At 46.9% G+C, this 27,304-nt stretch overlaps 2 protein-coding genes across 4 annotated transcripts in view; both read left to right on the plus strand.

Moving 5' to 3' along the window:
* The first annotated feature begins 1,031 nt into the window (after nt 1-1,031).
* LOC138728533 (DEP domain-containing mTOR-interacting protein-like) lies at nt 1,032-17,163 on the plus strand. 2 transcript variants are annotated; one of them, XM_069871967.1, is made up of 9 exons: nt 1,032-1,440; nt 8,078-8,256; nt 11,398-11,521; nt 12,679-12,857; nt 13,467-13,652; nt 14,032-14,172; nt 14,504-14,574; nt 16,185-16,289; nt 16,892-17,163. In XM_069871967.1, exons 1-9 carry the CDS (start codon nt 1,355-1,357, stop codon nt 17,015-17,017), a joined length of 1,197 nt encoding a protein of 398 aa, XP_069728068.1. In that variant the 5' UTR covers nt 1,032-1,354; the 3' UTR covers nt 17,018-17,163. The 2 variants fall into 2 exon arrangements, with proteins under 2 accessions (XP_069728068.1, XP_069728069.1); XM_069871968.1 differs by having other exon boundaries at nt 16,813-16,906.
* Nucleotides 17,164-23,115: 5,952 nt separating this feature from the next.
* Nucleotides 23,116-27,304, plus strand: part of COL20A1 (collagen type XX alpha 1 chain) — a 44,066-nt gene continuing 39,877 nt past the window's right edge. For both annotated transcript variants that reach the window (XM_069871846.1, XM_069871847.1), the window contains exons 1-2: nt 23,116-23,196; nt 25,993-26,103. In XM_069871846.1, coding sequence (XP_069727947.1) covers nt 23,124-23,196; nt 25,993-26,103 — 184 coding nt within the window. In that variant the 5' untranslated portion in view covers nt 23,116-23,123. The remainder of the gene's footprint in view (nt 23,197-25,992; nt 26,104-27,304) is intronic.

Raw genomic sequence — 27,304 nt, forward strand, 5'->3', positions numbered from 1 at the left:
ATAACCACAAGCAGTGAGTGGTGTTTCAGGACATGGAGCTCATTTGGGAGTGCCAGGACTGTGTGGTCCCATGTGCCAGCTCGCTGCTCCTCCAGGGCAGGAGGCGAACAGCTTTCCCTTTGATTTCAGACCTGGCCCCTGTTTGCTCTGCTTATCAAAACACTAACCTGAGCGTGTTTGATTTAGCTCTGTTGGCATAGGGGGAATGTAAGCCTGGAAGGGTCTGCTTGTGCTGATGGGGATATTGGCTAATTAACTGCTGGCTGATGAATTGCTGCTAAAGATGATCTAATTAAGTCAGCATTTATTTTACTGCTGCTTTATTAGGCTTCACATAGAAGCAGGATCTCCTTAGCTGATACAATTTCCTTCCCTTCTCTCACCCCATCTTCTCCACATTCTTTTTTAGTAGGTTTCCTTTATCTTTCTGAGTTTTGATCCTCTATGCCAGCCGGTATTTTTCATTCCTGCTTTAACTAATGGAAATAGAATTGCACACATATCCGATAGCAATGACCGATGTAATTAATCATCTCCACATCCCAGTTCCTCTGCCTATTTGTTTGCTGAACACCATCGCTTTCAGGTCAGCTCTGGCCTGCAGAAAATACCTCAAACAATGGAAATGTCTGGTAGCAGCCGAGGCAGCTCTTGGTGCCTGGAGGTAGGTTTCCGTGGTTGGAACTAGCAGCATCACCCAGGCAAGCAGCTTGGCATCAGTGAACTTCCAAACCCATCAGTGCCAGCTCTTGCTGACTGCAGCCTGCTTCTCCTCTGACTTCTGTGGTGGCTGCTGCAAGGAGGAAGGGCTCAAGCTTCCCTGAGCCCACTTTTTAGCAAGTGTTGGATGCAGCCCACTCTGGAGAGAGGTGGAAAGCCCTTAGGGAGGAGACTGAGAGCAACCCACCCTAAGGCTGTGTCTTGAACCCTTCATGGGAAAGCTACAGCGTAAGGAAGTAGGTTCTCAGTCCATCTTCTTGCTGATCAAACCCCTGATCCTTCAGCCTGTGAGTGCCTGGAGCCTGCTGGAGTCATCTACACCCAGCAAGCAGAGAGGACTCTGTCTCCAGCCAGCTGGGAAGCAGACCTGTCACCTGGCTGGCTCTCAGCTGAAGCCTGGCTGGAGAAGAGCGGGTGAGAAACCAGCAAAGCCGGGATCAGATTGCAGCAGGCTCCTCCTCCAGAGAGGGAAGGAGAGGCGAGGAGCTGGAGCCGGCAACTTCAGGCTGCTTACCTGCCCCTTGCCAGCCGGGCTGGGGACCGCGCTTGGGCGAGCATCTTCAGAGCCTGCATCCCATGGGATGTGCAGGTCCCCTGGGCGCATCTCCCCACCGCTGCCAGCCTCCAGCCAGGCATGGAGAGCCTGAGCAACAGCCTGAAGAAGAAAGCCACGGAGCAGCACTACAGGGCAGAGGTGATGATTGCTGGAGAGCAGCTGAGGTAGGAGGTGATGGGGCCCTTCTCCAGCCGGGAGCTGTGCCCAGGGTTAGCTCCTGAGGCTCTGGGCTGCACCCGGCTAGCAGGATGCTCGGAGCTTTATCCTTGAGCAAGTGCTTCACCTCTAGATGTTAGCGCTTCCCCCATCCCCATTAACTGCTGATCCTTCGCTCACCTACCAAACTAGTGGTGAACCACGTCCTCTCCTGTCTTGCCTTGTCTGGCTGTTCCTTCCTGGGCATCTCTTCCCTTCCACCTTCAGGTGCCAGGGGACAGGCAGGTGTATTTAGGTGGCAACAGGTTTTTTTTTTTTTCATCCTCTTGGCATCCTCCCCTAAACCCAGATCCTGATGTGGTGACACTGAGCAGCCTCCCCAGGGTCCTTGGTCTCTGGCTGGATGGGGACAGCACCGCCTCTGGGGGCTTTTGGACGTTTGGGGTAGTCTAGGAGGTCATCCCATGGCTGCCAAGCACCTGAATTGTTTTGCACAGCAACAAGTAGGGTCTTCCATCTCTTGAAAGTCACTTTTAGGAACTTGTGCTGGTTTGTAGTCCCAGTTCTTCAGCAACTCCCAAGGGTATTTTTTGTCTGGCTTATTTTTATTATTATTATTTTTTTTATGAAGAGAGAAATGTGTTCTCCTATGCAAGAAAACCTGTGTGGCTGAGAAAGCGTGTTCCTTGAGTGTCAGGGAGTCAGAAACCCCTGCTTGCTCTTAAGCACACAACTACAACTTTCTAGCTCTTGAGGAGAGTTTGCTTGTTTGTATTTGGAGCCGCTCTCTTTTGTTGTGAATTGTGGGTGGAGAAGAGGAAATATATCCTTGAATAGTGTAAAAAGCCTGTAAAGGTTCTGTGTTACTATGTCGTCCATTCCTGGTGAGTCATGTTAGCTTGAGATTTATTATTTGTATTGTATCAGGGGCTGATAATTTCTAAGTAAGGACTGGGGAAGGAACTGCTGGCCAGGATGGGATGTGAAAGCTGGGGAGGGTCGGGAGATGGACACCACTAACCTGTCGCTGGGCTCCTCCTTCCCCTGCAGTTTGTGTGGTTGGAAGGAGAATTGAGTGATGCAGAGCACAGCAGCTGACAGCTCGAGCCTGTCTCTCATGCTTTGGCATTCTTACAGCCTGGCAGGTAAGGAGTTAGTGACATGAAGCTTCCAAAGAACTGGATGTCACAAAGGTAGCAATGGGGAAACTGAGGCAGAGTGACTGGAGGATGTCCCAGGCAACAGATGAGGCAGGGCTAAATGTCCTCATTGCCCTCCCCTGCTCTTCCTCAGGTAAGGAATGAAGCCTGTAAATGAGCCTCCTGTTCCGCTTTCACTCTATAAGCCTCGATCAACATTGTTGTATCTACATAAAATCTCAAACATTTGTTTTGCCCTGTTCTCTGCTTTCTACCCTGCCTCCTTGCTGTTGTATTTAACCAAACAAACCTTTGCTCCACCTTTACAGTTCTTTGGCTTCCCAGCAAGTTTGCAAATCCCTCTGAGTTTGGTTTGGCTGGAAGGATGAGTCTGTTCAGTGTCAGAGTGCATTTCCCAGCCAGAAATAGCCACACAAGCGAGGGGTGAGGGAATGCTTCATGGGGATATCCGGGAGCGAAACAGATCCTAAAGGAATCTAAGGGAGAGTGGATTCTGTGCTTAGTGACTCTGACAGCCCATTGATTCCATGAGGATGGTGAGGGGGAAGAGGAATTCTGCATCTTGAGTCTCTCCTCATCAAAAAGATGAAGATATAATAATTCCCATTGATATCTTGGTCTCGAGTTGGAGAGAGCTGCTCTCTCAGTCTCATTCCTTGCATCTCCTGCTGTTGATATTTCTGTTTCAGACAGACAAACTTGCACGGAAGTCACATGAGTTTTACTGGGCGTGTGTTCCTGGGTGGCATTCTGCAAGAGAGGCCCAATTAGTAATTTCTAATTGCAACAAATGGCTTATCTGCACAGAGATATTCTGGAACAGCTACCGTGCTTTGAGTTCACACCCTGCTGTAATCTGAGGTTCTCAAGTTTAGACAAGCCCTTGTGCACTCTCTCATCCGGGTATTCCTCACAGTCAAATGAACCAGCTGTTCACTAGCAGCTCTGTTAAGCTGCATTAATCACTCTTAAGTGTAAAATATGTTTGGTGAATTTATGTGTTGGGCAGCAAAACTGAGAGGAGAAGGAAGGTTTTCTCCAATGAGGAGTAGAATTGTGATTTCAGCTACTATTCAGAGTGTTTTATTTGGATAATCAACTTGATATGCTGGTAAAACGCTCATACTTTATTGCTCTGGAAATTGGGCTCACCTAAAGGTGTGTAGCTAAAAATGCCAGAACTTGTGTTCCTGGCCAAAAATCTAGGAATTTCTGGTCATTCTTTCTGGAATTTGGATCTCTGGAAGTGGAGATGTCTCCCTGGAGGAATGGTGGGACACCGCTTGATGTGGTGTGACCAGGTGAACATCTCTGGGCTGCGTTATTCAAAAGACCAGACTACAGGATCAGAATGATGTTCAAAAGCCTGTTATTAAATTTTCAGGACTGGTAAAAGTGGGGACTGGTAAGTAGACTTGTGCTTATTAGGATTTCCTTTTGAGATTTAAGTCCCTTTTTCCTATATGTACATTTAAATACAAGCAGGAAAATAAAACACCTCAATACCAATTCACTTAGGCTGCTATAGGTGTGCAAAGCTCTCTGCTCTGCCCTAGAATGTACTGGTGCTTTTGCAGACTGGGAGTGCAGCAGACTGGGTTTTGCTGAGCCCATTTGCAGTGGGTTTTTTTGCCTGAATCTGCCTCTCCGGTAGCTTTTTTGCAGATATGATGTTGTGGCTGTTGTTGCCTTTTACTAAGCACTTAGCTTTTTGTGTGTTTTTTTTGTTGTTGGGGCTTTTTTTTTTTTTTTTTGGTTTGGTTGGTTTTGTTTGGTTTGTGTTTTTTCTTGTAGAGACAAGAACAGAAAAGATCCTTTGGGTGATGTATCTTTGCAAGGCCACTTGTTTGTACTCAGCTGCTGTGGGAATGTGAACCCGAGTTAATATCCTTGAAAGATCCACCTTGACATTTAAGATTCTCAAGGTCTGTTTACACGGGGAGGAGATGATGGAGGGTGCTCCAGAGACATGTTCCAGTTCCATGCAGGCAGGTGTGACTTCTTGATGTGGAATAGTTACCACTTTAGGGATTGCTCTGGCTGTGAAACTACGATACAGTAAAAGCAGCACATTTTCCAATACGAGAAAGCCCTTTGCATAAGCCCTTGATTCAGATCGTGTTCTGAAATCATGTGAAATGGAAACACCCAGCAGTGACCAGGAGAGGAGCTCCTTGGGTTGCTCTCCAGCAGTGGAGATCCGGAATGCCACTGGGAGAGCACTGAACTGCCAGAGGAGCAGGGAAATAACATTTGTAACAGCTGAAGTGTCTCCAACTCTTAATTCCCTGGAGGTTTGTGTTGTGGGTTTTTTTTTTTTCCTCCTTCATGTTTACACGGCTGCGGATCTGCCTCTCAACAAGGTCACATGAGATGAATAACGATGTCTTTGTAGTGACCTTGACAAAGAAGCAATTTGGTTATCCAACACAGCCTACCCAAAGCATGTGAAAGCAGCGCACCAACGGCCAGGCAAGGAGGGTTTCATAAGAGTCGACTCATGTTCCAGCAAGCATTTTATCCGCTTGTTATTCTGCTTTTTCCCCCACCCTCTCTTTTGAAGAATTAATATATCCATGGGGTAGGTTTTGGCACCTAGAAAATTCATAATATTGCATTACACATCCTTCCTTAATTTTTATTTTAACTGGAAGCACAATTATAAGCCACTCATAATTTTATTGGCTTTGTTTTGCAATGTTGTATATGGACTGGTTTATAGAGGTGCCAGCTGAGTTGTTTGAAGACACGCTTGGTGTTTTGCCCTTCTATGTCTGAAGGACAGAATTTGTCTCCTCGTAGTTGGTGGAAAACAGTAAACAAGAGGAAAGTGAAAAGACTGCAATGACATTTGAGTTGTGTGTCTTCCGCTGCCTTGGGTCTGTGGGCAAGAGGGCAAACTTATCACAAACTTAAACCAGCCCAAGAATGGCCAAGACTCCGCTGCTCCAGAAGTCCTTGAAAACCACTTAATTTCTGTCCTGGAAGTTGTTCCTAACACAATAGTTTCAGAAAAAGTCTATTTTCTTTTTTTTTTTTTTTTTTTTTATCTTTAAAATCCCAGGTCTGTGTATTTTCTGCAGTAATCTGAAACGTGATAAAAAAAGACCTACAGGAAGAATAGTTGGCCAAGAAGGCCAACAGCATCCTAGTTTGTATCAAAAATGGTGTGGCCAGCAGGACCACAGAAGAGATTGTCCCCCCCGTACACAGCACTGGTGAGGCCACACCTCAAATCCTGGATTCTGTTTTGGACTCCTCGGTACAAGAAAGATATCGAGCGGCTGGAATGCATCCAGAGAAGGGCAACAGAGCTGGGGAAGGGTCTGCAGCCCAGGGGTTATTGAGAGTGGCTGAGGGACCTGGGAGTGTTTAATCTGGAGAAGGGGAGGCTGAGGGGAGACCTCATCACTCTCTGCGACTGCCCGAAAGGAGGTTGTAGCGAGGTGGGCGCTGGTCTCTTCTCCCCAGTAGGAAGCAATAGGATGAGAGGAAATGGCCTCGAGTTGCACCAGGGGAGGTTTAGGTTGGCTGTTAGGAAAAATTTCTTTACTGAAAGAGTGGTGAAGCATTGGAAGAGGCTGCCCAGGGCAGTGGTGGAGTCTCATTCCCTAGAGGGGTTGAAAAAATGTGAAGATGCAGCACTTCAGGACATGGTCCAGCGAGTATGTTAGTATTGTGTTGATGACTGGACTTGATGATCCTAGAGCTCTTTTCTTATCCTAACAATTCTATGATTCTAATCAGACCATGTGGGATTATGGTCTGCGTGTTACTGTGGGTAAAGATACGTGTGTGTGTTTGTATATTTATATATAGCTTTTATAGACTCCTGCTGGCTCTTGATAACAGTAGAGTACTCTTGGCTAAACATTTCTTATCTCTACTGAACACGCTGCTAAGTGGCATCCCACTTCTTGATTACCAAGGAAAGACAATATATAAATAAATGACTGCTTGTCTTCTCATGTAGCAGGGGGATGTCTGGGCAGGGAGCCTCTCTAGCTGCAGTTGCTGCTGCCTGGGTCTGCATTTTGACAGTGGACCATGAAACAGAGAAAGGAAAAAGCTAAAAACTTTCAAAACAGCAGGCAGATGTCCGTAGACTGTTCTCTTTGGGCAAAATCCATATGTCAAATGACGGCTGGTCGCTTGTGGGAATCGGCCTTCCAGGTAAAGAGAGTAAGATACTGAATATAGATTTCAGTGTCTGAGGGAGATCAGTCAAAGGCAAGACCAGGAGCTGGCAATGCATGAATCTTTGGTTTAGTATTTTAGTTATCAGGAAGGTCTGAAAATATCTGTGAAGAATTACATTGGCTCGTAGTAGTCTCAGCATAAATTGCAACAGTCAAATATTAGTTCTTCATCCAACAAAAGGTTTTATCTTTATAGTTTTGAGACCCTAGTATTTGTAAATCCTACAACATAGGATAACCCATTGTTATCTGACAGTTTGTTAGAATATTTAGTACTTCTTGAATGGTGCCTGAAACTGTTGTCTTGCACGCCCTACTGTGGACATAACTTCTTCAAAAGGAACAAAAGGGCGTGAGGCATGAAGTAAGAAAGGCTGCAGTGATTAATGCCTTTGTAAAATATACTGGCCTGGGGCACAACTGTGAATTGAAATGGATAATTTGAAACCAGGAACATCCTGGAGTTAGGGAGGAGATATTAATTAAGCATCTCCCTTCTGAGTCTGCTGCATGCACTGGGCATTTTCCAGGGTTGGTATTTTGGGAACAGTCGTGACTACAGGGCAAGCTTTTGGCTTCTGGACAGATCTCCTGCCAAGCTGGGTTGTCTTTGGCTTGAACACAGAAGATCTCTGTGCCTTGTAGCTTGCTTAGTTGTTAAGTTCCTTATAAAAGTTGAAGCCATACTCACCTGAGTAACCTTCACCCATATATATCTTTCCACTGGAGTCACAGACGAGCCATAAAGCCAGAGTTTTCAGGATAGGAGGTTGCTGTTCTGGTAAGCTCTGTCCTGGTCTATCCCAGTTTGAACCAGGACTGTTGACCACTGTTGCTGTGGGTTAGTGGGTGCGAGCATTAGTAGGATCCACCTGGCACTTGTCTTAGACACGTGTCGAAGGGAGGGTGATGTGCCAAGGTGACAAAAGTGCTATTAATTTTTTCTGTGTTTTGACCCTTTTTCACAAACTCCAGGTAGTTGCTATGTATTTTTTAAGGGCTTGTAAGGACAAAGAGACATGTATGGTTCAGACTGTGGCTGTTGCAGACGGTAATATAACCTGCAAAGTGATACTAGGAGAGAGTGGGATGATGAAGGGAGGCTCCTTAGGAATCATTCATGCAGTCTTGCAAGCAAAGAGGTTTGGTTGAATTTATAAGTCACTGGGTGCATGCCAGAAGTCCCAGACCATCAGTGTTTTTTTTCAAGCTGGGCAGACACTGGGCTATTAGACCTAAATTCTCCTGTAACACCAGCTATGCTCAATGTCTGTCTTTCTCTCTAGGCTTCGCCTCCACGATGGGAAGCTCATTAAAGACAGACGTTACCACCTCCGGACATACCCAAACTGCTTTGTGGCGAAGGAGCTCACAGACTGGCTGATCGACCACAAAGAAGCACCGGACCGAGAGACGGGCATCCGCCTCATGCAGAAGCTAATGGACCATTACATCATCCATCACGGTGTGTGGGTTTCCCTGCTGCCCGCTGAGTCTCCCTGGGGTGGTGGCTGTGTATCTGGTCACCACGTGTGTCCATCAGCCTAGGATATGGAATCACAGTTTAGGTCCCTGTTCACGACCTTCATATGGGTGAAGGTTCCTGGAGGATCCAGGAGATGATGGGCAGGCATGAGGCTGTGTGCTACATGACACAGCATCTGAAGTGGCTCTGATTTGAAAGCAATTTCTGTAACGCCTGACCTATGTTGTCCTGCAGCACTTGCATTGGCAACTGGTGGTGGGTATTTTTATAGATGTTCATGTTGATGTTGTGCAGCAGTGGAAGTTAAATGTCAACACACACTTCACATCTGCAGAAAAGTCCATTTTTTTACTGTACGAGCCCAGTGTTCCTCAGTGTCCCCACCCATGTTGGGGTAGGACAAGTAAGGGTATAGAGTCCCTAAAGCTCAAAGCAAAAAGTCATCTGGTACCTGTAAACCTGGGGCTGAAGCAGTCCTGTAGAAATGCCTCCCTCGGGAATTCAGTGTGTGATGCCATTTCAAAGACTTGTCTCCAGGACGTGTTTCCTGTTAAAAGAGGAAAAAGAAAAAGGAGGGGGCAAGGAAGAAAATCTTAGTGACCAAACCCAGCTCTTAGTAGTCAGGGTTTGTTCTTTTTAAGCATTATTTGGGACTTTCAGCAGTTTTGGACTAACTCGGGTCAGGTACCATGGTCTGCAGAGCACTCCCCAAGGTGCAGCCCTTGGTCCAGATAGAACAATGGCAAACAAGAGCTTCACATGGGCAAAGAGCGGTTTCTCTCCTTTGATTTTTCAGGCCCAGTCAGGGACAAAAGTCCTAGATTATCAAACAGGCCTGGGAGACCGTTGCCCTCAGTGGCTGAGCTGCTGACTCTTGGCTGAGCTCTCTTGTTTCCAAGTCTTTGGGATGTGAGCTGTGGTAACCTGGGGTTTGGTGGGAGTTTCTCACAAGAGGATGCAGCTGAGGAGGCAGAAGCAGATGACAAAATCTTCTCCTCTTCTGTAGGGTCCAGAAATAGCTGCCTTTAACCACTGCAATGCAAACACTGTTGCCATCTGCTACTTGCTGAGGTTATTGCCCTTTACATTAAGCTGCCTTGAATAAAAATAAACTCTGCTGCTGTGCTTTATCACAAAAGTTTGAAGCTGAAGCAGTGAGTTCCCAGTTAACCATTAACACTTAAACTGGATTATTTTTCCATCTCTACAGCCCATGGTTTCAAATAAATCCATTACTTAATTAAACCTCTGTGACACTGGGTACCAGTGCTGTTTTGATTGCTTATCATGGATGCGTCCCTCCTGCTTCTGTGATAATTCCTGGCAGGGCACAGAAGTTGACTTTCCAACTTGCCTTATGACCATTAATTTTCATTAGTCCTAAGGAAACAGGGCTGCCTGCTAACTGCAGTGCTGTGCTAAGTGCTTTGCAATTTGCTGTCTAAACTCTTTACCCTCTTCTCCACTGGGATCCAGAAGGTGATAATTATCTCATGAAGATCATTGTCTGTGCTGTCTCTTAACAGCCTGATGCGGGTTGAGCTGTTATTCTATTTGCATGCTGGAAACACTGAAATTGGTTTTCAAATAGTAAAATAGCTTTGGTTTTCTATGGGCACAGTCCTGTAAGCTTTTATGGTCAATGCCCGATTGCAATGACATCTGAATTGTTGCTCCTTGGAGTTGTTAAGATGCAAACTTTTGCATTTTAAAACAATCTTCTTAACCTGCCTTGTTGGTTGATGAGTCACAGGCTTGAGAGTCCTGATTTCATGCCATGAGAGCTGCTCAGGGGGAATGATGATCTCCAGATAATTGGACAGTTTTTAGCATTCTGCTGGTCACCAAAAGGAGGATGAACTCTTCTCAGTCTGCTCAGAAGAATGAACAAGTGTTAGAATTGTCACAAGCACTATCTTCTGTCTTTTTAACTACTATTACTTTAGTGAGGAAATCTTTCTTGACTGGTTTTTGGGTTTTTTGGTTAGTTGTTCTCCCCCTGCCCTGAAAATTTGCCTTGTTTTCTGGGCATACTATCATACTATCATCGAATCATAGAATGGTTTGGATCGGAAGGGACCTGGAGGATCATCCCAAGTGCCACCCAACCTGGCCTTGAACACCTCCAGGGATGGGGCAGCCACCACTGCTCTGGGCAGCTCTCTCAGCCTGTCCATGGGAGGTGCTCCAGCCCTTGAATCGTCTTCATCACCTTCTCTGGACTCACTCTAACAGATTCTTTATTCTGTTTTTATTTTACTACTGAAGTTTCCCCTTCTTGCTTCTGACAGGCAGACCTGAGGGAAGGCTGGCTGGCTGGTTTGAGAGATGAATTGTGGTTTTGGGCTGAGATTTTGGTTTTTGACTTGCAGTCTAGGAATTTGTGGCAAGCAAGTTTATCTCAACGCCATATCCCAAATATTTACCTGCTAAATGCTGCAGACGCTTAACAGCCACACACTTACAGATTGTGTGCTTATCCCCAAGATAAATATGAAACGGAGGCTTTTCACGTGTAATAGATTTGGTTATTCCAGTTGTACACACCTAGCTTTGAAGAAGAATTACTCTCTCGAGATCAGTTTGCCATGCAAATGAATCAGGGAGGGTCAGCACAAGATGGTGTGGAAAAGTTGCTGTTGTTACTCATTTTAGAGAGGTGATTTTCTGGATTTTAGATGCAGTGCATGAGTTTTTCTTCTTGTCCTCTGAGTCTGCTCACATGTGGCAGTAGCTCTTTAAAAACAGCTGCCTGAGACATTGCTGTTTGTTTTCTTTTAGTTTAAACCAAAACACAAATATTATAAATTAAAAAAACAAACCGAACCTTCATTACAATGGATGTTTTGGTGACTGGATCAAAATATAGATCCAAACTCAAGCTTTCTCAGGGTCTGTTCATTGCCCTGTCCCACCAGCATGGACTAGAGGCAGTTGTAAGTACCTAATGTGGGCAGCGAAGGCTCAGATGCTGGTTGCCCTGTAAGATGAGGGACATAGAGAAGGACAGTGCATGCAACCCTCATAGCTTTTAAACTAGAGATCTGACCCTGCTGAGTCTGCCCCGAGCAGCTCTGTCAGCCCCTGCTGCACTGACCTCCCGCTCTCAACTCCTTTCAGTCTGCGATGAGCACTCCGACTACAAGGACGCCAAGCTGCTGTACCGCTTCCGCAAGGATGATGGGACCTTCCCTCTCAGTAAGGACGTAAAGGTGTTCATGAGAGGGCAGAGTATTTATGAGAAGTACGTGAGTCCTTTCCCTGCAAAAGAAGTCATAGCTGGGGCGCTGGGAGTGCATTCTGCTGGTTGTACTGGCTGATGATGCTCTAAAGCTGGGAGCTGCAGCTGGCTTCTCTTTTCCTTCTCTCTGCTGTAGCATTGGGAAATGCTGCTTTCCTGAGCTCTGTCGCAGCCACAGGATAATTGGCCTCCTTGGGGCTGTATTCTGAAATAACGGATCCTTTGAAGGGCTCCGACCCAAGTGCCGGTGTGGGGTCCGGTAGAGGGAAGCACTAGGTTCCAGTCTGCAGTTTGAGTGCTTCTGGGATGAGCACATCCAGCGGTTGCTTCCAGCCCTCCCCTAGACTCCCATTTATGTCCCACCAAAGCCAGCAGGGTGTAGGATCTTCAGGACCCTTATGGGTTTGGATCCCTGCACCTCACTCAGACTGTCTGCAAAATTTGTAATGGGAGACCTGATTCATGATTAGTAAAAAAACCCTTCCTCTTAATTTGCTTTGTGTTGATTGTTTCTGGTTCTAAAATCAAAACAACTTCCCAGACGTCTAACAAGTCCTTTTTGTGAGACTGGGTTCAACCACAGACAACCCTCTGGACCTGTTTCCTTTCACATCTTCTCCATCCTCAAACCCTGACAGTCAGGTTCTCGAACTGACACCAAAGGAGAAGTCCTTCAGCTGGGCTGCAGCTGGTCTAGGCTGGCTCCCTGCCCTCTTGGCATCCCTTGTCCTTCTCTTCTGCTCTGCAGTGGGGACAGGGAGAGCATCCAGCGGGTCTCACAGCTGAGCCTGCTGCACCCTCTCGTGGAAACGCTGGATTTAGCGCTCGCGTACACTATGAACTGATGATGTGTTTACCAAAACGCACCTTCTCCATCAATTTAGACTCTGCCATTTGTTACGTGCATTCCATTGCTTGCTTGACTTTCCCCTGAGACCTTTAGCTGAACTTATTTTGCCAAAGCTGCCTCCTTTCCTGTGATGAAGATTTACGAAGCTACGTTACTGCAGTCCCGCATTTCTTCTTCTCTTCCCACTGCTCCCAGGCAGCAATAAATTGGCTGTAATGCTTTGGCTGCTTCTCTTGGCCTTGCTTCAGCTGACTGCAGCTCCCGTGTGGGACAACAGCATCACAGGAGCCCTGTCCCACCTCTGTGCCAGGCTGGTGAGCATGGAAGAGTCAATTCTGAAAGTGAGAGAGGAGAACTCGGTGAAGTACCAGAGGACTTTCCTGGGTTGTGAGATGATCGACTGGCTTATTCAGGAAGGAGAAGTGGAGAACCGAAAGGAAGCAGTGGAGCTGGGACGGGCACTGCTGGAGCATGGGATCATTCAACATGGTGAGCGAAGGTCTGGCTGGAGCTGGGGTGGGAATGAAGAGATGAGCATAGTTGTCAAGTCTGTGCTACGAACAAATCCCTATTCATGTCATGCAACAAGTGCTGGTCAAGTGCCCACTTGGAGATGGCAATGGGGGCTTTTAGTTCTATGTTTGGAGCTGGTGACCTTTGAAATCGGAGCAATCTTCCATTGCTCACAAAGGCTTTGAGTTGAAATCTGAGCTATTGCTTTTCAGTTCTTCAAAGCCTCCGGCCACAGGACTGGGATCCACCCCTGGGGTTTTGAGTGCTGGGTTGTGAGGATGTAATGTTCAGCTCCACTTGGCTGGAGACTGTAACCATCTGCAGAAATTAATCTTTCAGTTCAGAAGGCAGAGGGAATCCTCTGAGTGTCTTGGACAGGGACAGGTAGAGGTCCATGAGTCCGTGGCGAGAGATGGCATCTCTTGGGGAAGGGGTCCTGCTGTTCCTCCTTCCCTGCAGGTAGAATCAGGAAAACTGCAATAAAACACAGAGGCATTAAAAGCAATTCAGCTGGGTCCCCCAGATTATTTGCCACATATTTTTTGCACCCCCTTAGCCTCTCCCTCCTCCCTTGTTCTCTCCTAGTCTCCAACAGGCATCACTTCTTTGACAGTGACGTTCTCTACCAATTCTGGATCAACTTTCGACGGAGGCGTCGTCTCACTGAGTTACTCAATGAGAACTCTTCTCGTGCCCTGTCTGAGAGCCCTGACAGCCCTTTCTGTCTTCGCAAGCTCAACCCAGACCCAGGCAACACCAGCTTTCTTTCTGGTAACTATGGATGTGTTTGTGCAGGGGCTGGAAAGCAAGGACTATGTTACCAGAGTAACCCAGAGCTGAGGGTGTTGCTCCAGCAGAGTGCAGGGTGTTCCTCCAGGCATCCTATGGATTATCCACCCACCTGTTTGTGGTGGATGGACACGATGCAGTGGCAGTGTCTATCACAGCTCCCCATCCTTGGAAAATACCTCAATTTACTGTCAGCTCAGCTCTTGATCTTTCTTGGAAGCTCGTTTTATTCTTTCGAAGCTTAAATGCTATTTTCAGTGCATGCTTACCTTTCAGATGTGGGTCAGGCTGGTGGGGGAAGTCTGTTACTTTAAACTAGGCTTCTTCTTCCTTAGATAATTGGTATTTCTGCTTCTTTCAGTCCAGACTAACAAGGAGATCAAAATTGTCTCAGCAGTTCGAAGGAGCAGCATCACTTCCCTCGCTGGAAACTCCAACCCCTACTTCAGCACAACTCCTACGCTGGTGTTCCCTCCTGTGGCTGAGTGCAACCCCAAATCAGGTCTGGGCTTCTGCGTTGCTCTGTCATTGCCCAGGATGCTCTGTTCCTTCAGGGCAGGGGCTAGCTCTCCTCTCACATCCAAAAACCCATCCACTGTCAGCTTAGTGGCCTCCAAGAGGAGAGGGTTGGTCTCACCTCCGAGTCTGGTTTAGAAAAGTGTGCAAGTGTTTTGAAAAACACCAAGATGAATGCAAAGATTTCTGTGTGTAGTGTCTGTGGCTGGTTCTGACATCAGTTCTGCAGTCCACGGTAATCCCTGGGCTGCCTCATTATGCACTCATTATATATGAAACCCTTGATTCTGATAAGATCTGTCACCTTGTGCTCCTAGTGTTAAAGAGACCCGTCACCAATGAAGAGCTCCTGTCCCCTGGAGCCCCCTATGTCAAGAAAACTCTAACGGTAAGTGACCGTGGCAAATGGCATTGCTGACCCAACAGTACTGAGCGCTCTGACTGTTCTTTGAGGGGTTTCTGTCTGCTGTTCTCACCTCTGTATATAGAAACCTTGATTGCGTGTCACATCATCCTGGCTCTTTCTTGATGAGTCCCAGTGGGTCAGTGTCTGCAGATATTCTTGTGGATGAAAATGTGTTCAGCCTCTGAGTTTAAGGTATATTAAAGGGGAAAACCAGAGAAGAAAGCATTTCCTGGACAGAAAAGGTCCCATTTATGTTTTATCCAGCTCTGTACAGGCTGTAGAATCGGTCAGGTCTTGTGACAGCTGAGACTTTAATGCTGATCCTCTGTCACACAGGGATCACCTTTATGCATCAGTGAGGTTCCTGCTGCAGATCAGACACATTGATCTGCTCCATCAGCATCTGGAGAAGCACTGAATGGGGAGCATCTGGGAGCACTCTTGCCTTTTCTTATGGCAGGCTTCTTCCATGGACAAAAGAAACACACTGGAAAATCTAAAGGATGCTGCAGACAACCTGAGCTTTGGGCCTCTGCTTTTCTATTTTTTTCTAAAGCTGTAGAACAGGTCAAGGCAGGGTTGGTGGGTGTTGGGTGTCATGAGACAGCTCCTGCCCTGTGGATCCCAACACCCTGATTTTTGTGTAAAAATTCTCAGCCTCTTCCTGCTTGCATTTGAAAAGGGGAATCTTCCAGTTGACCAGTTTAGGAAGCACGAGGGCTGTCTTGCCATACTGGTTTGACACAAGTGGGGTTACAGAAGAGCCGTGGATCAGGTTCCCAAATTAACTGTGCTGTAGAAATTGGTGGGAAGGAGCAAGAAAAATAAAGCTGGTGATTAGTGTGTCATGCATGAGGACGTGCTGTTTGTTCTTCTCCTGAATGCTCTTGCCCTGCCCTTCAACTCTGCCAGCCTGGCCCTTTCATGGCTCATTTCCTTCTGCTTAGCTGTGCAGTTGCTGTTATTTATTTATATGGGTAATGTGCAAAGTCCTTTGGGAATTCCTTTTCCCTTTTTGTCACGTCAGATGGCCACAGTATCACAGCAAAGTGCTCTGACAGACTGAGATCAGAGTGGGAGAAGTTAAGAGTGGCTACTTCCACCCTGGAAATGCTCTCCTGTGCCAAGGAAAAGGCACCGTGTGCGTGCTCTGGAAATGTTCTCAGCATGCTTTTGGTGCACTTGCACTGCTAATTTTTGCTGCCTGTGCTTCACTCTTCTGCGCTTGCTGGCAGGGAATATTCATCAGAAAGCAGATTTGCAGAGAGCAGTTAATCTGTGGTTCTGCATCTTGCTGTGTAGCCCAGGAATATTCCGCTGTGCTCTCCTGAATGACAGTGGTGTTGGAGGAACTTCAGAGGTTTCTTTAAAAATGTGTATTTTACCCAAATGTAGCAAGACACTTAAGCAAAACATAAAGGTCCTGTCATCTCACTGTTGGTTGGAGGAGGCTTAAGGCAAACCCTTCCTTCCTCTCTCATGCGTGGCAGAAATCAGCATCATGACCAGAGTTCTCCATGACACTAGGAACTGTTGCATCTCCTCTATCCAGCCCATTCCTTGGATCTAAAATCTCTTTTTTCTGCTCGTAGATTGTAGGGGATGCAGTGGGCTGGGGGTTTGTGGTCCGAGGAGGAAGGCCTTGCCACATCCAGGCAGTGGACCCAGGAGGACCTGCAGCCGCTGCGGGGATGAAGGTACTTCTTACTTGTGGAGATTTAACATGTGGCAGATCTTACGTCCTGCTTGAGCTTATCAGGTTGAACACACACTCTGTGATCATCCCACCCCATCCCATCCTTCCTTACAAAAACCCCAGCAGCAAGGGAGTGATTTCTACAAGTTGATATAAGTCTAAAGTCACAAGGACATTTGAAATGATGGGATTCTTCAGAGGCAGAGTGTGACTTTTTGTTTGCTTCAGGCAGTATTAGAAAGGGGATGGATAAATCTGTTTCATTTTCTCAAGAGCCCAGTTAATTTCTCCTTACATAATCTCATTTGCTACTGGATTGCTAGGTGTTAATATTGTTAATATTTCCATCTGTAAAATGAACCACTGCTCATAAACGAGTCTTTTTTTCTCTGTTAGCTCAGTCTAAATCCCTGTGGTCCCTGATTTGTGATACAGTGACTGTAGCACAGTGATTGTTAGCGTAGCTTATGGAGTGGTAATGCTTTAGGGTTTGAGGGTTTTATAGTCAGTTATTTGCATTGCAGGCTCTGGCTCTAGTCAGGCATGGGCAGAAGTTGTCATGAAGACATCAGCTGCCACAACCCACTCTTCCTGTGCTTGCAGGTGTGCCAGTTTGTTTTCTCAGTGAATGGTATGTATGTTTTGCATCTGGACTATCAGACCATCAGCAGCCTCATTATGACAGGACCACGAACTCTTGTGATGGAAGTCATGGAAGCCATTGAATGAGCAAAGGATCTCATCCCACCGCTGTCTGGAAAATCAGGACACTCCACTAAGCAAGGATGGACTGTGGGGAGGGACCAAGCATGACCATTCACTCTGAAATGTTAGCCAGGGATTTTAATATATTTTCAAATAAATACGTTCCAATGGACAAGTCTCAGATTTTGATGTTCTTGAGCTAGTTGGCTCTATTTGGGTCTAAGATCTTGCAGCTCCTTTTTAATGCCAGTGGGACAGTTCAGCACGTCACAAACCCAAGCCTTAGAACAAGCCACTCACCCAGCCAAGCTGCAGGGCAGGTGGTACAAGCTGGTAAGTAGCAAGAAGTTTCATACCAAGTGCGTACATCTGAGCTCGGCTGAGTTGTCTGTGCAGTCTACCGAGAATGCAATGTGCTTTCCATATGGCCCAATAAGCCGTGCTGTTGACTCTGTCAAGAAAATAAGGAAATGAGTACAGTGATGTATGCTTCCTTGTACAGAAAGTCGGAGGCTCCTGCTCCTCTCTTGGCTTAGCCATGCTCACAGCCAGGACTGGTTGCTCTTTCCAGCTGAGTTTCGTGAAAAGGTGAGACTTCCATGATTGTACTTTTTGTGTCCCCATCCCTAATAACCTTTAAATTCATTAACCAGCTTCACCTCAGCATGCAGCCAGGCAGAGGTTCCAAGCATCATAGGCTGCTACAGCCAGTGATGGGGAAGGAGAGACCCTAAACAGTGTCTGTCACAAGGGAGAGGTTGTAGGGAGGTAACAGAAATGAGTGAAAGTCACCAAAATCCAGGTCCCCCCAGCCCTGCTGCTCCCAGAAAGTGTTCATTTGCAGGCAATGCAGAGTATTCGTGTGCAGACTACCCTGTGAATGAACTGAGTACAGAATAACAGGTAGTAACAAGAAACTGGGTAGGGTCCCTGCTTTCCAGTTCATGGAGCATCCTGTTTGTGATCAGCCTGCAATGCTGTGCATACAGCAGGATGATTTCCAGACTCCTGCTTAGGGCAGGTCCCTCAGTGCAGCTCTTCTGGCCACCAACCAAGTAGTAAAATAATAAACCACCAGACCCAAAACCACAATCATTTTCACTTGGTTAAAGTGGGAGCTGACTTTCTTGGAAAATCTGGTGTTAGCTGTGTATTAGGTGTCACATTACTGCTGGCTGCCTTTTTTTCTTTGGTATAAAGGGATATATGTGGTCCCCTATGCTGATGCAGAGGTATTAGGACTACTTGGAGCACAGAATTCCTGGAACATGGCCCAAGTGAGATGTTTGCATTGATAATCCACTGGGGTCCTTCCAGACCCTGAGTGAAACCAGACAATCTTCTAAGCCAATTGTCAATATGCTCATAGTTGTTATTTCTAGCCATTCTGTGCAAAGCAAAGGAGCATCCAAAGCCTTTTTGCTTTTTAACTTCTGGTTGGTGTTGCTGTTCAGGAAGGGCTTGGTTGTTTGTGGTGCCCCCAAGGCTTAATCCACAGTGTTGGTCTTGAACTAAAATCAAAGCCAAGAGATGACAAAATTTTATGGGCACCTTGGGATAAGTAGGTCAGAAAGCAACAACCTGAACATAAGCACTGGAAGCAGCTCCAGATTTTTCCGACATAAGCAGAGCACAAGTTTTAGCTGTGGATCTGAATTTCCTACAAGTGAAGTGCAGGAAATCTGTGCTCTTTCCTGTCTCGCACCCTCCAAGTCTTAAAGTAAACTGAAGCAAACCTGGGCACCTACTGAAATGCAGTAGGAATTCCAGAAGAGTCAGTTTGTGGTGTTTACATGCAGGGCAGTGACAACTCTCTCTCCACGGGCTATCACACTCTTCATGTTTTGTCTTAACAAATTTAATTGATTGCTTTTAATGTTATTCTTTAGCCTGTATATCGCTATGCTTTTAAACACTTAGTAGATTGTAAAGCAAAATGACAATGAATGTTGCTGTTTTGGCACCAAATGTTTCTTTAGAGTGCACAAATATTTTAAAACTATGATTTTTTTTCTCCTGTCTGAGTTGATGCTTTCGAAGGTGCCTGTGTCTCCTGTACAATGGCAATTGGAAGCTTCTTGCAGCTCATTGTTACAATGGGTGAGTGATGCTGACAGTCCCCTGGAGAAGCAGCTGAAAATCTGGTCTCCGTTTGTATCAAAAAATGCTCCTGTCAGTTGTTCCATTCCTGGCAACGAGGACAAAATCTTTCCAAAACAGTTTTGGCACGGAGGTGACTGGCTCCTCCAGGCACTCTGTGGCTGGGGACCACATGCCGGTGGAGGTCAGGGCTGTGTCCCGCAGCTGGGAAGTCTGCAGCACCGTTGAGCTCCAGTTCATGATTCAGCCTCTGGCCTCGCCAAACTTACAGATGTGCTTAATTTCCTTAAACAAATGCAACGCTATTTGCCTTCAGAGGAAACGCCAGGCTCTCAAAAACTATTTAATGGGATGTGTGTGGGGTTGGACTGACTTCATCCCTGGGAGGCTGACGGTGGGCGGCAGCCACGACTTGTTGCTGTGCTCTAGGAAATCAGCGTGCAGCTTCCTAGATGTATATTTAGTATATAATTAGCAACCCCCCCCAAAAAGTAGGCGGCTATATTTCATCAAGCAGACTCCAGCTTTTCGTGCACGCTTTATTTAGCAGCATGGAGGGGCCAAGCAACGTGTGGTGAGAAGGAGGTGGGGGAATCGCTATCCCTTCTCCCCCTGCTCTCCCTCCCCTTCCTTATCCCTCTTGACGTCTGGGGATTGAAATCTCTCATCACGCCGAGGAGCAGACGAGGCGCCAGGGCTGCTTCTCCCACTATTTAAGAATGTAGCCGGATTCATCGCACCTCCCGCCAACGCCAGGGAAAGCTGCATTGCTCCAGAGGTTTGTGGCTCCTTTCCCTTTGGGGCTTGGTTTGCAGGGATGCTGAGGAGGGGCTGTGTTGGTTTGGGGCACGCATGGGTATTGATGAAGCAGGAAACTTCTGCAGGGGTTTGCTCTCCAGGACACTTGGAGCTGGTGCAGCTCAGCCTAGGGCAGCACTGCTGATGCTGCAAAGGTCTCATCCTCTCATGGTAAAGTTGCTTCAAGACTCACTTTTGCTGTAGGTGAGGTCTAGATATCACCAGGACAATTATCAATTTTTTATCAATTATCAATTGCTTTATCAATTGCTTTACCAATCCTTTTGGCGTGATGGCTGAGGGAAATGCACCTTGTGGCTTGTTCTGTTGCTATAGGGTTTTTTTTTCCCCTTCTTTTTTTGTGGTTAATAGTATAGGACCTGCAGGAAACTGCTGCCAGAGGACAAGTATTCGGAAGGGCTTGTTAGCAATGGCAGTTGTTGGGTATTTTGCTGGTGTGGGTTTGCACCAAGCTGATGTTCCTAAGCCTGCCTGGGCTGTGGGGACCTGCAAATGCTCAGCCTGGAAGTGAAACCTGTTCCTTACTTATTTGTGCTATAATACCTGAGAACTTTTTTTCAACACTGGAGCTGAAATACAGATTTCTATGAAAAAAGAAGCAGAAAAGGGGTGGTGAATGTGGTTTTTTTAAATCTCTTTTGGATCGTTTAACTAGCAAAGCACTTGAGCAGTGTGGGACAGACTCACTCCTTGGAGGTGGCCACTTCTGGCAGGTCACTGTCTCTTCTGAAGGGCTGATCCTGGTGCTGCTCATGTGTCTTGCAGCGAGCGGACCATGAGGTGACATGGCTTTTGCCAGCACTTGTGTGCAGAGACAGTGATGCCCTCTGGGCTGAGGAATGATGGTAACATGCCCAAACTGCTCATGTGGAGGGTGGAATAATTCACAGTGCCCTCGGAATCCCCACTTTTAGTTGTGCTGATTTAAAGATGTGGCAGGAATTTTTTTTTGCATAGATTTGTTTTTTTCTGAAACTACAGCAACAACTTTTAAAATTTCCTGTACAAATAAGGGGATCTCCGACTGCATTAACCTTCAAATCCCCTCTGAGCACACAGCTGGGTCGAGTGGGAAGTGGTGTGTGTGTGTCCCCAGCCATTTTCCAGGCTCTGGAAATGCCACATGCTCCATGTGTTGCTCTTTCCAAATTCCTTCCCTGGGCAAGTAACGAGAGCAAGGCATCAGCATGCCAGAGGCTGCCAGCTGGCTGATGTCACGGTGGTTCCCTCTGTCCTGGGGTCCACAGCTCAGGCTGGCTTGCTGGTGGCACCCGTGAGAGCTGAAATGGATGAGAAGGGACCATGGGGTCCCAGGAGGAGCTGTAGGCCCAGCAGGTAACCTGTGGAGAAGATGCTCTGCGGGTTGGGGAAGAGACAGCTCCTCCAGTTGTGTATTTTCCATCATTTCAAACAGGTGCATTCGTTATTCCTTCTTTACAGGTAGGAAAATGAAAGCTGGAGAAGGAAAATAACGATGGCTTTGCCTCTGAGCTAGGGAGAAGAGATGAAGTGCCTGCTCTTTGCTTTAGTTGCAGTAAAGATCTACACCCTGGGGACTTGGCACATTGCAAAATAGCACAAAGGAAGTTTTGAAAAGGGAATGTTTAAAAAATGCCTGCTTTTTGCTGTTGTTTGGCACATTTACCTCTACAGCCAGGGCAGGCTTTGCTTTTCTTGAGGTCATGGTTGGATTCTTGACACCCACCTGTGAAGTGTTTGCTGTTTTTCATAAGCAATGACTTCATTTTATTAGCTGGAAAAAAAAAGCAGCAAGTGTTTCCCATGGCTAAGGGTTTCAGTTACACTGCAGTTGCTCTGTATAACCTGATCGTCCATCAGAAAAAAGCAATCACAAACGGAGTAGGGTGGTTAACATCTCCCTGTTATAACTTGCATAGTTTTCCATCCATTCTTACAGCAATTTAGAACTGAATTAAACTCCAGGAGATTACGGCTGGGTCACTCGTGCATGTTTATTTTTCCTTGAAATCACTAAAAAGCTGATGTATTTGAGGGGAAAGAGGCATTTGCCAGGAGCCTCTAAATACCTGTCCATCAAAATGAACACAAGTGAAATGTCACTGCAGATGGTGGTGGAGGAAATTTGTGTATGGTCTGGTTCTGCCAAAAGCAATAAGGCTGAAATGCATAGCACAAAAATGACAGATGCCAATGATGCGTTGCAAAAAGCCAAATAACATGTGTTTTAAACCTGGTAAACTGAGACTGAGAGGAGGGGGAGGCACTGTTTCCATCAGCATGGTTTTATGCCAGTCTGATGTTTCTGACCCAAGCTCAATGGAACTGAAATACAGACCAGCAAAGACAACTGAAGGTGCTAGAGGTCTGTAGGCTGTAGGGCGAGGGCTGGGGTTGGCTGTCCTTACCCAGCCCGCTCTGGCAATGCCACAGAGGTTACTTCTAACTCAAACTGATCCTCTGCCACCATTAAGTGCATCATTTTTCAGTCTTGTGCAGTCTTGAACAAGTTAAAACAAGACTATCCCAACAGGTCCTGAATATAACTTCTTGGGAACCCCTTGTTTCTGAACAGCTGACATCAACTAGGTCTTCTGTGTCCCTCCTGCCACACAATTGCTTTATGGCAATGACTGCAGGGTCATTAAATCTGTGCTGTAAGGAGCTCGTCTACCAAAGAGTGTTCCCCTAAATGCTTTCCCCCTTATAATTCATGGGTGCATTGCAGGGAGATGAGAAAGATGCTGTGTTTGTATAACTATTGATTTTGGCTGTGATAATCAGAAATAATTACTTCTGCGTGGCTTAAGTGATAAGTTGTTCTAGAATCTGTCTATCCAGTGTTTTGGTTAGTGTTGTTTACTTCCATGATCAGAGCAGAACCCAGCACTTATTGTACCACTGTTGAGATTGACCTACCAAGAGGGCAGTGCCCATCTGCAGGACCAAGCATGCTGAGAGGAGTACTAGGTCAAGGTCCACTGCCCAACACAGCTTAGTGCTCATCCAAGGCACTCAAGACCTGTTTTGGAGAGACAAAAAATGTAAAATAATATCTAGGAATTGCAGGAAAACTTAGTATGTGCTTCTCCATCTACTTCTTCAGTGCTGTTGGTGGTAGAGTTGTATTTATCAGCTTGTGTTCCCCAGCAAAACCACAGGCTTTGAAATGGTAAAATGTAAATTTTCTTTCTCCTTCTTGATGTTTGCCTTCTTGTAGGTCCTAGTCACCATGCTGATTCGTATGTGTCTCTTTTTTGCCTGCCTGCCTGTGATGAGCCACGTCTGGGGACGAGGAGGCCAAGGTGAGGAACCCATCTGCCCTTGCTCTGGGCAGTTCCCTCTGGTCTGTATGTCACCTGGCTTAACTTGTCCAGCTGAGCCCTTTCCATTTGCTGTGGTACCACATACAAAGACCATTTTCACTCACTCATAGGAGTTCAGGGGGCTGCTGTGCTCTGGTGTCTGTGAAGCTCCGGTCAGCCTGCTCCCACACATGTAGAGCAACAGGAGATCAGGGGCCCCTTTGGGGAGAGTATCTTGATCCCTTCCCACCCTGAAAAGCCTGTCCTCATCCCTGGCAGCAGTTCAGCGTGACCCTCCCTTGCACTAGGGATGCATTTTAGCCTGTATAAGCAATGAAGGATGTTTCTGTGATCTGCAACGGAGCTCGAGAAATGGGAATGCAGAGAGGTATTGCTTCTATCCTGTGTTCATCCCGTGTTTGCCCTGCACTCTGAAACTATTGCTTTGGATGTATGTGGTGATACACGGTGCAACATCTGGATAAGAAAGCACACAAGGTGCATTCATCTTGTAATATGTAGTGTTCCCGTACCATAAATCATAGAATCAGGTTGGAAAAGACCCATCGGATTGAGTCCAACCATTCCTATCAAACACTAAACCATGTCCCTCAGCGCTTTGTCCACCCGTCCCTTAAACCCCTCCAGGGAAGGTGACTCAACCCCCTCCCTCGGCAGCCTCTGCCAGTGCCCAATGACCCTTCCTGTGAAAATTTTTTTCCTAATGTTCAGCCTAAACCTCCCCTGGTGGAGCTTGAGGCCATTCCCTCTCGTCCTGTCCCCCGTCACCTGGGAGAAGAGGCCAGCACCCTCCTCTCCACAACCTCCTTTCAGGTAGTTGTAGATATTGTAAATATACCATATATACAGTGTACCATATATATAGCGTACCATAAATGATCAGAAAATACCTATAGCACCTCACCACATCCTTTCTGATAGTGAAGATCCACCTTTATATTATGTTCAAACCTTTTGTGGAAGTAGTCAGCATGAAGATTTCGAGAGAAATGATGGCACTTCAGAGTTTGGACAGACACACCTCCATACTGTGTATCTTCCAAAACAGCCTCTGTAATTAAGTCTGAGCTTAACTCCTGTCAGCTGGAGAGCAAGGTTACAGCATCAAATAGCGCACATCCAACACAGGGCAGAGAAACAGTGGAGCTTTCAAGGCTCTGGGGCTCATTTGCATCCAGCACATAATGGTTCTTTAGAGGATGCTGTCCTTCCTCATCTGTCTGGGGACATTCTTGCCTTTTTAGCTTCTGGGCTCCTAGAGTGATGGCCGAGGAGCTGGACCACACTTGGCCAAAAGACAACAGCTCCGTGTTTAATCTAACCATGAATCCCCCTCGTTGTTCCATGATCTTTTACTCTTTCTCTTAAGTGTGATTCTGGGGATTGATCTTGCCCCTCACCCCTCTTCCTCATGTTTTCTTTCTTCCTCTTCAGATTTGCCAGGGCTGAGAAGAGAATCTGAGCTTTGTTTCCCCAAAATAGTTATCTGCTTGTTGGGCAGCTTGCAGGAAGTCCCTGCAAGGAGAGGTTAAGGCACAGATGTTGGGCTGAGACAAGCAAGTCCTCGCTGCTTTCCTGGGCTGTGTCTTCATGGCAAAGATGTCAGGAGATGTCTGAACGTCATTACAAAACCAGACTGGGGACTCAAGGAGTCTGACACAAACAGTTTGCCAGCACTGAGCAGGATGCTTCAGGTCACCCTAAGCTCTTCTAGTGAGTTAAGGGAAAGAGATTGGTGACAACTGCAAAGGAGTGCAGGTGGTTCTATGGTGCAGGCAAAGGACACGCTCACTCATTCATTAGGGCAGCCTGCTGGAAAGGCAGCTGTAGGTACAATGTCAGGAAGGAGGGGAGGTAAATCTGCTGAGTTGCCCCTGCCAATATCCAGTCAAGTGAAAAAATTTCCTATGGTGACATTTGTACAGCAGCACAGCTATGTGTTACTGAGGAATCATTCACTCAAAGGGTGACACATGAGTTCAGACATCTAGCTGGGGTTTAAAATATATCTGTGAAATCCGGAGATGATAAGGGCTTGTGCTCTTTCTTCTTTTTACCTCCTTGCCTGACATTATTTTCTTCTTCAGGATTTGTCATTTGGTTTGCTGCTCCCTGCAGCAAACTGATCTAAGCTGGTGCCCATGAGTTACGGTCCTGCCAGGAACTGTTATTTACACTTTATTAGATTTTCTTTCTTTTTTTTTTTTTTCCCCTAAACACAGCTGGTCCTTGGAGCTGCCTCTGAAATGAACTTTCTGTACAAGTATAAGATCCATCACCTGGGGAATTTCTGTATTTCTCAGCAGCCCGAGCCTACTGAAGAGCCTCCTAAAGCCCTTTTCTGTGTCCCCTGCCCTCCCATTTCAGATGTTTGCACCAGCACACTTGCTGAAACAAAATGTCCTGCGTGAAAGCTCCTGGAGAGTCCTCTAGGCTGTGAGGGATGCAGAGAAAGCTTCCACCTCTGTTTTCCCTGTTTGCAGAGATATATACTGAGGTCTTATTTGAGCACATGAGAAACTCCTCTCTGCATAGGGTGGAGGCTGCAGGTTTGCAGTGCCTCGAGGTAGGTTTCCTGGCAAAGGTGTGGAGGAAATGCAGGAGCTGCTGTGCATCAGGGGATGGTGTGGACTTGCCTGGGCTGGTGAAGGTTTCTTCTACGCCGCAACTGTTCCTATGTCCATAGAGGAGGTGGCGTTATGTGGTGTTTGGGTATGCACATGCAGAGGGACGTATTGCATCTTTAACAGCACACACATGTCTCCTCCTCCCCAGGGTCAGGCAGGCTGAAGCTCACTGTTCTTTCGGAAGACAGACTGCAAATGAAGTGGAAAGAGACTGAAGGAAACATCAACGGCTACAAAGTTCGAGTAAAGCCCATGGCAGGTACGTGCTAAAGCCTTGGACATCAGACCCAGCAGAGATCTGAGTATGAGTGAGGGACTGAGCTCCTCCTTCTAACTGATGGACAGCAGGACTTAAGTAAGAGCATTATTTAGCCCTTAAGGTGATACAGATAAGACAGAGGGAATTATATGCTAGTTGTTCTGGTTTCAAGTGTTGTGTACCTAAATCAAAACTCTCTGCTGGGCTGTACATGCAGTATGGACAAGAAGCCTTTCTGGTCACCATGAGAGCAGTCTGTAGTACCACATCAGTGCAGGCGTAGTCCCTCTTACCATTCATTTACCGACAGAGATGGAATTCATCCCTCTTCATCCTAAGGGAAAGCCTTAGCCAGCAAATGTTGCTGTCTGGGACAGTGTGAGGAAAAAAAGATAAGGAATGTTCACTGCCTGCTTCTTCTGGGGGAGCTCCTTGCAATCTCTGCACCTGCAGGGACGTGGGATGGGAAGTCTTTGACCCTGTGGGAGGATGGGGACTGAACCCCTAGGTCCCTGCTTCAGCCAAGCTCCAGCTTTCCCTGACATGGGATGCTGAACCTGGTGGTGCTGGAATGACACAACGTCCCTTGTGGGGGAGCAGTGGTTGGAGGCAACCTTAGTCTTGGTTGGCATTTGGGCTTCAGTCACTGCTGCTCTCCCAGCGAGTCAGAGAAGGGAGCTGCCAGGCAGGAGTGCATGCAGGAAGAGCTTTTGAGATCATCTACTCCCTTTTAGCTCACCCTCCACCTGTTTCCCAAGCCAGAGCAGGAAGTTTCTCATTCCTTCCCTGCCCCGTTTCTCCCCAGGCCTCATCTTGACGGAGAGCTATGAGCATCCCAGGAATGCAGGGAATCCCTGCCCTTGCTCTGGCACGTGCCTGAGGCTTTCCTCTTCCTAGGGACCTAGGGATGGTGGAGTTGGAAAACATCCATCTCCATAATCTAAACTTAGCAGACCTTTCTTAATCATAGGATTTGAGGGAACTACTTTGCCTCTCTCCCCGTTTTGTGCAGCTCAGAGACTGTGGCGTTGGCTGCTCCTTTGCACAGCTACCTTGCTTTATCTGCTCGATACTGTGCCAGCAGCAAAATGCTCCAGTTCCTGGCTGGTTGAAGTGTCACAGACGCCAACACCATGGGGCATAGCTGGAGGGCTCTGGAGGCAGCGCTGGCCCCAGAAATGAGCTGTCTCCCCACAGAAAG

This window comes from Phaenicophaeus curvirostris, chromosome 18 (assembly GCF_032191515.1).
Source record: "Phaenicophaeus curvirostris isolate KB17595 chromosome 18, BPBGC_Pcur_1.0, whole genome shotgun sequence".
NCBI classification, from domain to species: Eukaryota; Metazoa; Chordata; class Aves; order Cuculiformes; family Cuculidae; genus Phaenicophaeus; species Phaenicophaeus curvirostris.

Coding starts and splice junctions, on each gene's coding strand:
- LOC138728533 (XM_069871967.1), top strand. CDS start 1,355: ATGGAGAGCCTGAGCAACAGCCTGAAGAAGAAAGCCACGGAGCAGCAC. Junction 11,522..12,678: donor GGGCAGAGTATTTATGAGAA/GTACGTGAGTCC, acceptor CCTCTGTGCCAG/GCTGGTGAGCATGGAAGAGT. Junction 13,653..14,031: donor CAACACCAGCTTTCTTTCTG/GTAACTATGGAT, acceptor TGCTTCTTTCAG/TCCAGACTAACAAGGAGATC.